This window comes from Pseudophryne corroboree, chromosome 6 (genome assembly GCF_028390025.1).
Source record: "Pseudophryne corroboree isolate aPseCor3 chromosome 6, aPseCor3.hap2, whole genome shotgun sequence".
NCBI classification, from domain to species: Eukaryota; Metazoa; Chordata; class Amphibia; order Anura; family Myobatrachidae; genus Pseudophryne; species Pseudophryne corroboree.
Genome location: NC_086449.1, coordinates 551,126,730 through 551,140,087, shown reverse-complemented (window position 1 = coordinate 551,140,087; position 13,358 = coordinate 551,126,730). Strand labels below are relative to the sequence as shown.

Genomic DNA, 13,358 nt, shown 5'->3' with positions numbered 1-13,358 from the left:
TTTTACAATCTGCACTTACTCTTGTGTTGTTCCTTTCTGCTTTTAGTTCTGAAATTTCTTCTTCTTTTTCAAGAAGCTGTTCCCTGCATGCATTCAGCTCTTTTGTCAGTGCAGCAAACTCCTGCAAACAAATGACAAATATTATAACAGCTTGAAGGCATGGATCTTACAATATGTCAGTGGTTACTGCAATCCAGCAAACAGATCAGCAATTATTTTTTTTAACAACCAGATTAATATATTAATAGCTCCCCAACTTTCAAGTGTATCCCAAAGGAAACCTTGGTAAAAGTTCTCTGAACAGAGCATTAATAAAAAATAAAAAAAATGTTATCATATCAACTGATCTTAGTTATGCTTGCAATAGATTAGATTTAGCAAGGATTGTATATCGGTCATCTGGTTTCACATTACAAAGTGATATGAACTTCTTATCAACAAAAACAATACAACAAAATGTGCTCAAAATTGAGGATATGCAGAGACCGTACTGTTTAAAGTTGTAGGTGAGCAAGTACTGGAAGCAACTATAATGTTATTGTACGATTAGTGTTTAAGATCAACGGTAAACAAAGAGATACTGTATATAGGTAAATGACCACAAAAGTACTTTAGACAACAGTTGGTCTCAATCAACTGCAAAATAAGGTAACAGACTGAAACCAGAAAGAGACACCTGAAAAGATTAGTGATGCCCCACGACTATTGGTGGTTAACAATTATCAAGTGTTTGACCTCTATGGTCTTGACAAAAATATCGGAGATCTGATGTTCCTACACCATTGATGGCTGAGAGGCAGGGATGATTTTTTTTCATTCCTCTTGGCCAGGGGAGTCTTAACAGAGGATGCGGCCCTTGTGCAGACTCCTAGTGGACCCATTCCTCTCTATAGCATGGTAGACTTTGGAATCGTGCCAGAGTCTACCATGCAAGCGCAGGTCTCAACAAACATGGCGCCTGCAATGTTACGGTGACAATTCATTATTGCGCATGCACAGCAGTCATTTTGCTGGTGATTTTTGCCATGACTGCAGCACTGACGATGGGGGCCTCTGGAAAGGTAATTAATTAAACACAGGTGCAGTGTGGGCACCCTTGGCTTGGACCCAGAGGCCCGTGTGCACTGCGCACACTGCACCCATTACAGATTCACCAGTCCCCTTGGCACATAAGGCATGGACCTCAACCCTGTCCCTGAAGCACCATTAAGCCCCGCCCCTTCCCTAATTGGTCCACCACCTGCCATTACCCACAGCAGGATTGTCCTCTGATGGGTGGAAACCATTGAAGGTTTCATGCCATCAATGTAAAGAACCAATGGCACCATCGATGCCAGTTAACCCACTGATGATCATTCCAAGAAAAAAACACCAAAATATATTTAAGGGAAAAGAAACAAAATGAAAAGAATGAGCAAACTGGAGAACAATTACAACAGGACAGGTTATGCAAAGGACTGATCGGAAGGAGGCATACAGACAGTGAGGGGTAAATGTAATAGCTTGCGATTTGCAGTCATCAGTGGGATCCCAGCAAGTCTGGCTGATGTTATAAAGGTGCAATCATTTAAAAGGACAAACCAACTGTTTTTGCCTTTTAAATTATTGCCTCTTTAAAACATTGCCCAGACTCGCTAATGCCTGCATTACTCCTAACTCTGCTGAAAAAAATAAAGAAAACAGAAGCAGTATAAAGTTTTTTATTATATTTGTGTCTAACAAAAAGAGAGAGAAACTATGGCCCTCATTCCGAGTTGATCGCTCGCTAGCTGCTTTTAGCAGCAGGGCAAACGCTAAGCCGCCGCCCTCTGGGAGTGTATCTTAGCTTAGCAGAAGTGCGAACGAAAGGTTAGCAGTTCTGCTACTAAAAAATGTCATGCAGTTTCAGAGTGGCTCGATACTTACTCCTAGCTTGCAATGACTGTAGTCTGTTAAGTTACTGGTTTGACGTCACAAACACGCCCTGCGTTCGGCCAGCCACTCCCCCGTTTCCCCACCCACTCCTGCGTTTTTATCAGGCACGCCTGCGTTTTTCAGCACACTCCCTGAAAACGCTGAGTTGCCGCCCAGAAACACCCACTTCCTGTCAATCACACTACGAACACTCGAGCCACTGAAAAGCGTTGCTCGAGCTTGTGTAAAACTGCATAGTTTTGTGTGAAAGTACTTCGCGCGTGCGCGTTGCGTACCATACGCATGCGCAGAATAGCTGAATTTTAGCCTGATCGCTACGCTGCGAAAAACGTCAGCGAGCGATCAACTCGGAATGAGGGCCTATATTGGCTGAAGAGAAATGTGAAAACACAAATTAGCGGATAACCAAGATATGTACATATCTATTGACCTATACAGTCTTGAAAGGAAACCTAAACTGCTTGATCTGATTGACCATAAGCATGTTAAAATACATTTTTTAAAATACTGCAAAATAAACATTAAAGAGATATACAAATTAACTAAAATCACACTATAAGGAAATGCACAAAAAAAAATATGGCACAGAATTAAAGGCCTTGTTATTTAATAATAAATCTAAGTAACAGGTATCCATATTTCCCCTTTGCTCTAAGATCCAATAAGAAATACAGGGGCAGATTCATTAAGCCTGGTGTAATGATAAAGTGGAAGGTGATAATGCACTAGCCAATCCGCTCCTAACTTCCATGTTACAGGCTGGGTTTGAAAAATGACATCTAGGAGGGGATTGGCTGGTGCATTATCACCTTCCACTTTATCACTTCACCAGGCTTAATAAATCTGCCCCACAGTCTCCTTCAACTGAACAATGAAACGTGTTTTAACTGGGGGTGAGCCGGGCCGTTTTTTGTGTTTTGGTTTTGGATCTGTATTTCCTTCGTGGTTTGGATCTGTATTGGTTTTGCCAAAACCGCCCTTGTGGGTTTTGGATCTGTATTTTTTGGGGGAAAAACAGCTAAAATCACAGAATTTGGGCCTGTTTTTGTTCCTACAGTATTATTTATTAACCATAATAACATTCATTTCCAGACACAGCTCACAATATTGTTTTCATCCAGTTTAGGCCAGAAGTTTGCACTGAGGTTCCTGGATGACTAAGATAAGCGACAGAAGTGGATGGCACAAACACATGGCACATCTAGGAGTGGCACTGCAGTGACAGATAGGATGGCAGATTTACAAACTACAGTATTCCAAAGAAATACTTCAAAGAGCACATAATGCAAAGAAAAGAGGTGCAAGACGGAAAAGTCCCTGCCTCACCCTTATGTTGTATATATTAAACAGGACATGAACAGTTTTGTAAACCAATAATTTCAGCGACAGGGACGGTCACTTGTGGCTGAAATTATTGTTTTGTTTGGGCCCCCACAACACATTTTTTTAGAAGGACTTCCTCCGTTAAGTAATTACTCTGAGGATGTTGATGAGGTGTTAATTACATTATAATCTTGTACAATACATTTAATTTCTTCGCCGCAAATTACGTAACATGGAGGAGGTGCCTAGATGGCTAATGTTCCTACCTCTACTAAATTTGGCCTCACAAATGGAGCAGATGCTTTCATAAACATGGTCAGGATTGGGGTAATAATAATCCCACACCCAAGAGGTGGATTTTTTTGTTTTATGCCCAGGCATCGCAATGGCTTTCTTTTTATCAAGGTCAACAACTGTAGCCACTGGTGGCTGACTTACACAAACATCATCATCATCATCAACATCCCCACTGTCAGATAGTACACACATATCCCCCTCATCCTGTCCCACTTCCACACACGAATCCTCAATTTGTATTATGTCCTCCTCATCAGATTCATCACCATCTTTACTTGTACTGCTCCCCACATGTGCAGATGGTTCAGAAATGGTGGAAGGAGGTGAAAGAGGCTTCTCTATAAGGACAGTGTGAGAAATGTCAGACTCACACATAGCTGATCTGGACACCCCTAAAAGTTCCTCAAGAATGTCTGATGGTTCTGATTCTGAATACAAGGTTTGTCTTTCTGCCTCTGTAAGTGGGTATAACAAAGCGCTTGGATTATGTGTAAATGCAAAAATGAATATATGAGATGAATGACTATATTGTAACCAAAACAACAGTATAAAAAATGGTGCAATACCTGTAAATAAAAAGGGTTAGTTAAAAACAAAAGATTCTGATGTTTACAGCCCTTTTGTATAGTAACTGAGATCTCCAAACGGTGTTTAAGGATTGCAGGGGTTCCGTTTTTTTGCCGTGCAGGCAGGTCCGTATATAGATAGTCCCGAATACCTGACTCTCCCTATACTACCAACCTTGTAGGTGGTGACGTCCGTCCTCCTCCGGCTGGTTCCCCCGCTCCGACTTGTTTCTTTCTCCGGCTGCCGCTCACTTGCGCTGTGCGGCGCTCGGTGAGTCCTTGCTGTCCCGATCTGTGAGGCGGCTGCAAAAACGGCTTCCAGAGGGTCAGCTGCGTGCTGGTGATAGGAAGCAAATGAAGTGATAACTTTGTCTTTTGGAGTCCGTTTTCCCAGTCTTTTCTGGGAAAACGGACTCCAAAAGACAAAGTTATCACTTCATTTGCTTCCTATCACCAGCACGCAGCTGACCCTCTGGAAGCCGTTTTTGCAGCCGCCTCACAGATCGGGACAGCAAGGACTCACCGAGCGCCGCACAGCGCAAGTGAGCGGCGGCCGGAGAAAGGAACAAGTCGGAGCGGGGGAACCAGCCAGAGGAGGATGGACGTCGCCACCTACAAGGTTGGTAGTATAGGGAGAGTCAGGTATTCGGGACTATCTATATACGGACCTGCCTGCACGGCAAAAAAACGGAACCCCTGCAATCCTTAAACACTGTTTGGAGATCTCAGTTACTATACAAAAGGGCTGTAAACATCAGAATCTTTTGTTTTTAACTAACCCTTTTTATTTACAGGTATTGCACCATTTTTTATACTGTTGTTTTGGTTACAATATAGTCATTCATCTCATATATTCATTTTTGCATTTACACATAATCCAAGCACTTTGTTATACCCACTTACAAGTAATTTTACACACAGAGCAGCTCAAGCACAACAATCCCAGGCACAGCGCAGTTTTTTTATTATTTATATTTCTGTCTCTGTAGCTAACTTTCTTTTTGATTTTTTTTTCTTTACCACTCTAAAATTAAATGATTTTACATACCCTGACTTAAGCTCTCTATGCCCCTGGGCATCTGCCTTAGCAGATAAAGTCGACTGACTTGCATTGTCAATGCATGACTAATGGCAGCAGCTTCAGCACTGGTAGTAGCCTCCATCTCTAGCAACAAAAAGTGGGGTTGACCTTCACCGACAGCGTTGCACAAATTAGTCAGAAATATATATATATATATATATATATATATATATAATTACACACTGCTGTTGAGTTCACAGACAGCGTCGCACAAATGAGTCAGAAATATATATAATAATAATTACACACTGCGGTTAACTTAATTGACAGCATTGCACAAATGAGTTAGAAATATATATAATATTTACCCACTGCGGTTGACTTCACAGACAGTGTCGCACAATAAGTGTATGAGTAGGAAATCATATCTTGCGGTCTGACCAGCAGTGTCACAGCACTTATGAAAATAAAATAAAATTTGTATAGTACACTGGGGTACAGCACAAACAAAAAAATAAATATATTTTTTAATAATTTTAGGCTTTGTTTTTAGCCTTTATTATTTTCATTTTACAGTGGGGCAGAGCCCCTGGGTGGATGAACAGATCACCCAGTTCAGATACAGCAGACAGAGAGCACCTCTTTTTCAGATACAGCAGACAGAGAGAGTACCCCTTTTTCAGATACAGCAGACAGAGAGAACACACCTTTTTTAGATACAGCAGAGAGAGCACCTCATTTTCAGATGCAGCACACAGGGAGCCCCCACCTGCCACACACCCTGACACCCAGTACTGAGACTGACACATCCGTCCAGTACACTCTCCAATGCCATAGTGAAGATGGCGCGGATGCGCGGGGACTTATATAGAATTCAAAACCCGCAAAAGTCTTACAGTTGGATAATGAAGTTTTGCCTCATTTTGGGATCCGAGTAAGGCAGGAAGCCCCGAGCCGGACTCGGATCCCACCTCGGATCAAAAAGTTTGGGGGGATTCGGTTCCCCGGGAACCAAACCTGCTCATCCCAAGTTTTAACCAAACGACTGGTTTTCAAATATTTTTCCAAGATCTGCCCTTTCATTCCAGTCATTGCCCAATAGGGCCAGTGTGAATCATTGGATCAGCTACTCAGTCTGAATAGCAGACAACCTGTACTTTCAGACTTGGCCACACAGAATTAAGGTCATACAGTATCTGACAGATATGACTGATGTTGGAATCTTTAAACTAATGGTGTCCCAAAGAAAAATTCTCTTTGGCTGGTTTATTCAAACAACTTTAATTGGTATGTTTACTTTATTCTTAGACAAATAACTGTTATAATGACTTTATTGCAAATAAACTGGAACAAAACTATAAAAGGTCAGATATTGTGTCAGTTACACAATTTAGGAAATTATTTCTGGTTTACTCTTGTATCTCAAAAATAAATTGTGTGTGAAGCAAAATAAGAAAGAATATATACAGTATATTGATGTACTAGATATTATGGTGCCGTCTTAAGATTGTCTATGTATAGGTCTTAAGGTGGCCCGTATACTCTGCAATTAAACAACAGTCTGGTATAAAAAAATCTTTCAACATGCCCAACACGTGATAATTGATGCTCTCACCTTCAGAGACACCAATTATATAAAAGTGTATGGAAGAAAACTCAGATAATTGGTCTGTCTGACAGGGAGTTTGATCTCACAATGTATTAGTTACAGTTTTAATATTTTGTCTATGGAATAAATATATGACTCTTCCAATATACAATGCAGCAATGGTCTTTTCAACAAAGCCCCCCCAAAAAACCAAGGTTGTAGACTATGGTCATGCACACAAAAATACTGTAACAAACAATGGGGCGGATGTATTAACCTGGAGAAGGCATAAGGAATTGATAAACCATTGGTATGTGCAAGTTGATAAACGCACCAGCCAATCAGTTCCAATATGTAAATTAACAGTTAGGATCTGATTGGCTGGTGCGTTTATCACCTTGCACATATCACTGGTTTATCACTTCCTTATGCCGACTCCAGGCTTAATACATCTGCCCCAATGACTGCTGATGACAGAAAGGAGTACTTCACAAAATATATAACACAATGCTATATATTCTTGAAAGAATGTCTATGGGTGGAGGACAAGCTATATGCAATATGTTGCATGCACTCAATAGTAGAACTACAAAGTGGAAACAAGTATAGAAGATCAAGATATTAAATGCAATATCAGTTACGTTTTGCTGGTCTTATCAGATGTAACAGTAGGATTGCATTTCCTTTTAAATTATGTAAATCCACAAGGTAGCTTGTATTCAATTTCATGTAGCATAAGCTGAAGTATTTTACTATAGTTTTTGTAGTACAGTGTTATGCAATGGTACGGGATGCTAATGGCCTGTGCGCTTACATTTGCCTTCCAGATGTACATGAACCAGGGGAATTCTGTCATCCACAATCATTGCTTGTAACCGTAAATTTTTATGTTTGGTCATAGTCTACAAGCCTGAGGTAAAAAAAAAATCCTTTGCATAGTTAATGACATTTGACAAGCATAACTGCACTCTTAAAGTCTGTACACAAGTTATTCATCTGGGAAGCTGGTGAAGGAATTACTCAAAATCAAACTGTTCAAATAAATAATTAAGCTCAGCATTGATTGTTTTATAAATGCTACTCTGGTTTTGCGGACACTCTGACTTGAATGATGATAATTCTGGAGTTTAATTAATTGTTACTCTAAGCCTCGAACTGTGAGATGGGTTTTATATAGAATTATAGCTGCTCCTTGAATATAATCAGTGGCGGATTTTTAATTATGGCTGCAAGACTGGAACCCCCCTCTCCCCTTCCCCCCGGTAAAATCCGCCACAACTCTCAGTGTCAGTGGAGGCAGATGCAGTCAGTGACTGCACTGGCTTCACTGCAACTGGCAGTGAATTCCTATTGGAAATTAGAGATGTGCACCGAAAATTTGTCGGGTTTTGTGTTTTGGTTTCGGTTCCGCGGCCGTGTTTTGGATTCGGACGCGTTTTGGCAAAACCTCCCTGAAATTTTTTTGTCAGATTCGGGTGTGTTTTGGATTCGGGTGTTTTTTTTTTACAAAAAACCCTCAAAAACAGCTTAAATCATAGAATTTTGGGGTAATTTTGATCCCATAGTATTATTAACCTCAATAACCATAATTTCCACTCATTTCCAGTCTATTCTGAACACCTCACAATATTATTTTTAGTCCTAAAATTTGCACCAAGGTCGCTGGATGACTAAGCTAAGCGATCCAAGTGGCCGGCACAAACACCTGGCCCATCTAGGAGTGGCACTGCAGTGTCAGACTGGATGGCACTTACAAAAATTAGCCCCAAACATCACATGATGCAAAGATAAATAAATTAAAAAAAGAGGTGCAAGATGGAATTGTCCTTGGGCCCTCCCACTCACCGTTATGTTATATAAACAGGACATGCACACTTTAACAAACCCATAATTTCAGCGACAGGGTCTGCCACACGACTGTGGCTGAAATTACTGGTTGGTTTGGGCCCCCACCAAAAAAGAAGCAATCAATCTCTCCTTGCACAAACTGGCTCTACAGAGGCAAGATGTCCACCTCCTCCTCATCCTCCGATTCATCACCCTTTTCACTGTGTACATCCCCCTCCTCACAGAGTATTATTTCGCCACCATCTCAGGTCCCTGTGTACTTTCTGGAGGCAATTGCTGGTGAATGTCTCCATGGAGGAATTGATTATAATTCATTTTGATGAACATCATCTTCTCCACATTTTGTGGAAGTAACCTCCTACGCCGATCGCTGACAAGGTTACCGGCTGCACTAAACACTCTTTCGGAGTACACACTGGAGGGGGGGGGGGGCAACTTAGGTAAAATAAAGCCAGTTTGTGCAAGGGCCTCCAAATTGCCTCTTTTTCCTGCCAGTATATGTACGGACTGTCTGACGTGCCTTCTTGGATGCTGTCACTCATATAATCCTCCACCATTCTTTCAATGGTGACAGAATCATATGCAGTGACAGTACACGACATGTCAGTAATCGTTGGCAGGTCCTTCAGTCCGGACCAGATGTTAGCACTCGCTCCAGACTGCCCTGCATCACCGCCAGCGGGTGGTTTTGGAAATATGATCCTTTTCCTGGCAGCTCCAGTGGCGGGAGAAAATGAAGGAGGTGCTGTTGGCGGGTCACGGTCCACTTGACTTGACAAGTGTCTCACCAGCAGGTCTTTGAACATCTGCAGACTTGTGTCTGCTGGAAAGAGAGATACAACGTAGGCTTTAAACCTAGGATCGAGCACGGTGGCCAAAATGTAGTGCTCTGATTTCAACAGATTGACCACCCGTGAATCCTGGTTAAGCGAATGAAGGGCTCCATCCACAAGTCCCACATGCCTAGCGGAATCGCTCCGTTTTAGCTACTCCTTCAATCTCTCCAGCTGCTTCTGCAAAAGCCTGATGAGGGGAATGACCTGACTCAGGCTGGCAGTGTCTGAACTGACTTCACGTTTGGCAAGTTCAAAGGGTTGCAGAACCTTGCACAACGTTGAAATCATTCTCCACTGCGCTTGAGTCAGGTGCATTCCCCCTCCTTTGCCTATATCGTAGGCAGATGTATAGGCTTGAATGGCCTTTTGCTGCTCCTCCATCCTCTAAAGCATATAGAGGGTTGAATTCCACCTCGTTACCACCTCTTGCTTCAGATGATGGCAGGGCAGGTTCAGGCGTTTTTGCTGCTGCTCCAGTCTTCGGCACGCGGTGGCTGAATGCCGAAAGTGGCCCGCAATTCTTCTGGCCACCGATAGCATCTCTTGCACGCCCCTGTCATTTTTTAAATAATTCTGCACCACCAAATTCAATGTATGTGCAAAACATGGGACGTGCTGGAATTTGCCCAATTGTAATGCACGCACAATATTAGTGGCGTTGTCTGATGTCACAAATCCCCAGGAGAGTACAATTGGGGTAAGCCAATCTGCGATGATGTTCCTCAGTTTCTGTAAGAGGTTGTCAGCTGTGTGCCTCTTATGGAAAGCGGTGATACAAAGCGTAGCCTGCCTAGGAACGAGTTGGCGTTTGCGAGATGCTGCTACTGGTGCCGCCGCTGCTGTTCTTGCTGCGGGAGGCAATACATCTACCCAGTGGGCTGTCGCAGTCATATAGTCCTGAGTCTGCCCTGCTCCACTTGTCCACATGTCCGTGGTTAAGTGGACACTGGGTACAACTGCATTTTTTAGGACACTGGTGAGTCTTTTTCTGACGTCTGTGTACATTCTCGGTATCGCCTGCCTAGAGAAGTGGAACCTAGATGGTATTTGGTACCGGGGACATACTACCTCAAAAAATTCTCTAATTGCCTGTGAACTAACGGCGGATACCGGACGCACGTCTAACACCAACACAGCTGCCAGGCCTGAGTTATCCGCTTTGCAACAGGATGACTGCTGTGATATTTCATCTTCCTCGCAAAGGACTGTTGGACAGTCAATTGTTTACTGGAAGTAGTACAAGTGGTCTTCCGACTTCCCCTCTGGGATGACGATCGACTCCCAGCAGCAACAACAGCAGCGCCAGCAGTAAAAACAGCAGCAGTAGGCGTTCCACTCAAGGATCCATCAGAGGAATCCCAGTCAGAAGAGGACTCGTCAGACTTGCCAGTGACATGGCCTGCAGGACTATTGGCATTCCTGTCTAAGGGGGAAATTGACATTGAGGGAGTTGGTGGTGTGGTTTGCAGGAGGTTGTGTACAAGAGGAAGAAGGGATTTAGTTGTCAGTGGACTGCTTCCGCTGTCACCCAAAGTTTTTGAACCTGTCAATGACTTCTGATGAATGCGCTCCAGGTGACGTTTAAGGGAAGATGTTCCTAGGTGGTTAACGTCCTTATCCCTACTTATTACAGCGTGACAATGGCAACACACGGCTTGACACCTGTTGTTCGCATTTCTGTTAAAATAATTCCACACCGAAGAGGTGATTTTTTTTGTAATTTGACCAGGCATGTCAATGGCCATATTCATTCCACGGACAACAGGTGTCTCCCCGGGTGCCTGACTTAAACAAACCGCCTCACCATCAGATTCCTCCTTGTCAATTTCCTCCTCAGCGCCAGCAACACCCATATCCTCATCCTGATGTACTTCAACAGTGACATCTTCAATTTCAATATCAGGAACTGGACTGTGGGTGCTCCTTCCAGCACTTGCAGGGGGCGTGCAAATGGTGGAAGGCGCCACCTCTCCCCGTCCAGTGTTGGGAAGGTCAGGCATCGCAACCGACACAATTGGACTCTCCTTGGGGATTTGTGATTTAGAAGAACGCACAGTTCTTTGCTGTGCTTTTGCCAGCTTAAGTCTTTTCATTTTTCTAGTGGGAGGATGAGTGCTTCCATCCTCATGTGAAGCTGAACTAGCCATGAACATAGGCCAGGGCCTCAGCCGTTCCTTGCCACTCCGTGTCGTAAATGGCATATTGGCAAGTTTACGCTTCTCCTCAGACACTTTTAATTTAGATTTTTGAGTCATTTTACTGAACTTTTGTTTTTTGGATTTTACATGCTCTCTACTATGACATTGGGCATTGGCCTTGGCAGACGACGTTGATGGCATTTCATCGTCTCGGCCATGACTAGTGGCAGCAGCTTCAGCACGAGGTGGAAGTGGATCTTGATCTTTCCCTATTTTACCCTCCACATTTTTGTTCTCCATCTTTTAATATATATATATATATATATACTGGTGGTCAGCAAATTTCTGCACTGTCCTCCTACTATATACTGCGCACAACTACAATGCAGCACAGATATGTAGCGTTTTCAGGCAGAGAACGTAGATATTTGCAGCACACTGAGCACAGAAACTGAGAGAACGCAGCCACGTCCTCTCGCTATCATCTCCAATGCACGAGTAAAAATGGCGGCGACGCTCGGCTCTTTATATGCAATACGAATCTCGCGAGACTACGACAGCGGGATGATGACGTTCGGGCGCGTTCGTGTTAACCGAGCAAGGCGAGAAGATCCGAGGCTGGCTCGGACCCGTGTAAAACACGTGAAGTTAGGGGGGGTTCGGATCTCGAGGAACCGAACCCGCTCATCTCCATTGGAAATCCTACCTGCCAGTCACAGACATAGAAGGCAGTCCCACTGGGAGGTGTTTTCTCCCTCAGGACTGCCAGACCATGCTGCGATAGGCAGAGAGCTGCCTTACATGCAGTCCAATCCAGTTTCTACGAGCTGCAGCCGATAAAGTCAATAGAAGCCAGGGGTTTGCGCATGCGCAGTTACACCGCACCTTTCAGATCCATGGTGCAGGGCTCCATGTCTCCTCTCCAGGCTGGGGGTAGCGGCAGCCCCCCTACTTAAAGTAAGTAGGATCCGCTGCTGAACATAGTCTTAAACAGGGGCGTTTTAAGAGAGGAGGAGGCCCGGGTGCAGCATCCTCCGTTCGGGCTCCCTCCTCTCTGCCGGCAGCGCTGAGAGTCTGAGCACTAGAGCGCTCAGACTCTACTGCGCATGCGCAGATCTCCGGGAAAATGGTGCAGCGGACATTTTCCCTGAGATTTCTCTACTGCGCATGCGCAGAACACCATGAAAATGGCCGCTGGGCCATTTTCACAGAGTTTTAACACCGCCGTGGACTTCTCCGCGGGACTCTGGAGGGGTGAGTATTCAGAAAATGGGTTCAGCGTGTGCAGTGGGGGCCCCCTCTGGACTCAGGGGCCTGTGTGCACCGCACACACTGCACCCATTATAGGAACGCCAGTGGCCTTAAAGCAATTAAATCATGAAAAGTACAAATAATTTAGCTTGATATTATTAAAAAATACATATCTTGGAGGCCTGGGGTGACAGGCTGAGTACACAGCCAGTCAGGGCAGCTGACTGGTCCATTCAACCTCTCTGATGGGCTCAACCCTTCTCTACCCTCCTTTCCGCTCTCCTTTTCTCTCCTCCAGTTTCTTACTTTCCCATCTCTCATGTCCCTCCCCTTCCTCTTCTTTTCCTACCTTCCTTCATACTGATTCTACTCTACTGCTACCACTCACTCCCCTCTGCATGAACCAGCTTCCCTCCATCCCTCAGCATGCATGGGCCAAGTAACAGCTGCCCAGTTGCAGAGACAGTGCAGGAGGCTGATAGAGGAGTCTGCAACATACACTGTCTAAATCTACACAAACACAGTTCAGGTGGATTTAGGGCCTGATTCATGTTTGTTAGTAAAGCAGAAAAGCAC

At 43.9% G+C, this 13,358-nt stretch overlaps 1 protein-coding gene across 11 annotated transcripts in view; it reads right to left on the bottom strand.

The window, feature by feature from the left end:
- PPFIA2 (PTPRF interacting protein alpha 2) overlaps positions 1-13,358 on the bottom strand; it is a 656,694-nt gene that overhangs the window by 297,206 nt on the left and 346,130 nt on the right. For all 11 annotated transcript variants that reach the window (XM_063927696.1, XM_063927698.1, XM_063927701.1 and 8 more), the window contains one exon: positions 20-121. In XM_063927696.1, coding sequence (XP_063783766.1) covers positions 20-121 — 102 coding nt within the window. The remainder of the gene's footprint in view (positions 1-19; positions 122-13,358) is intronic.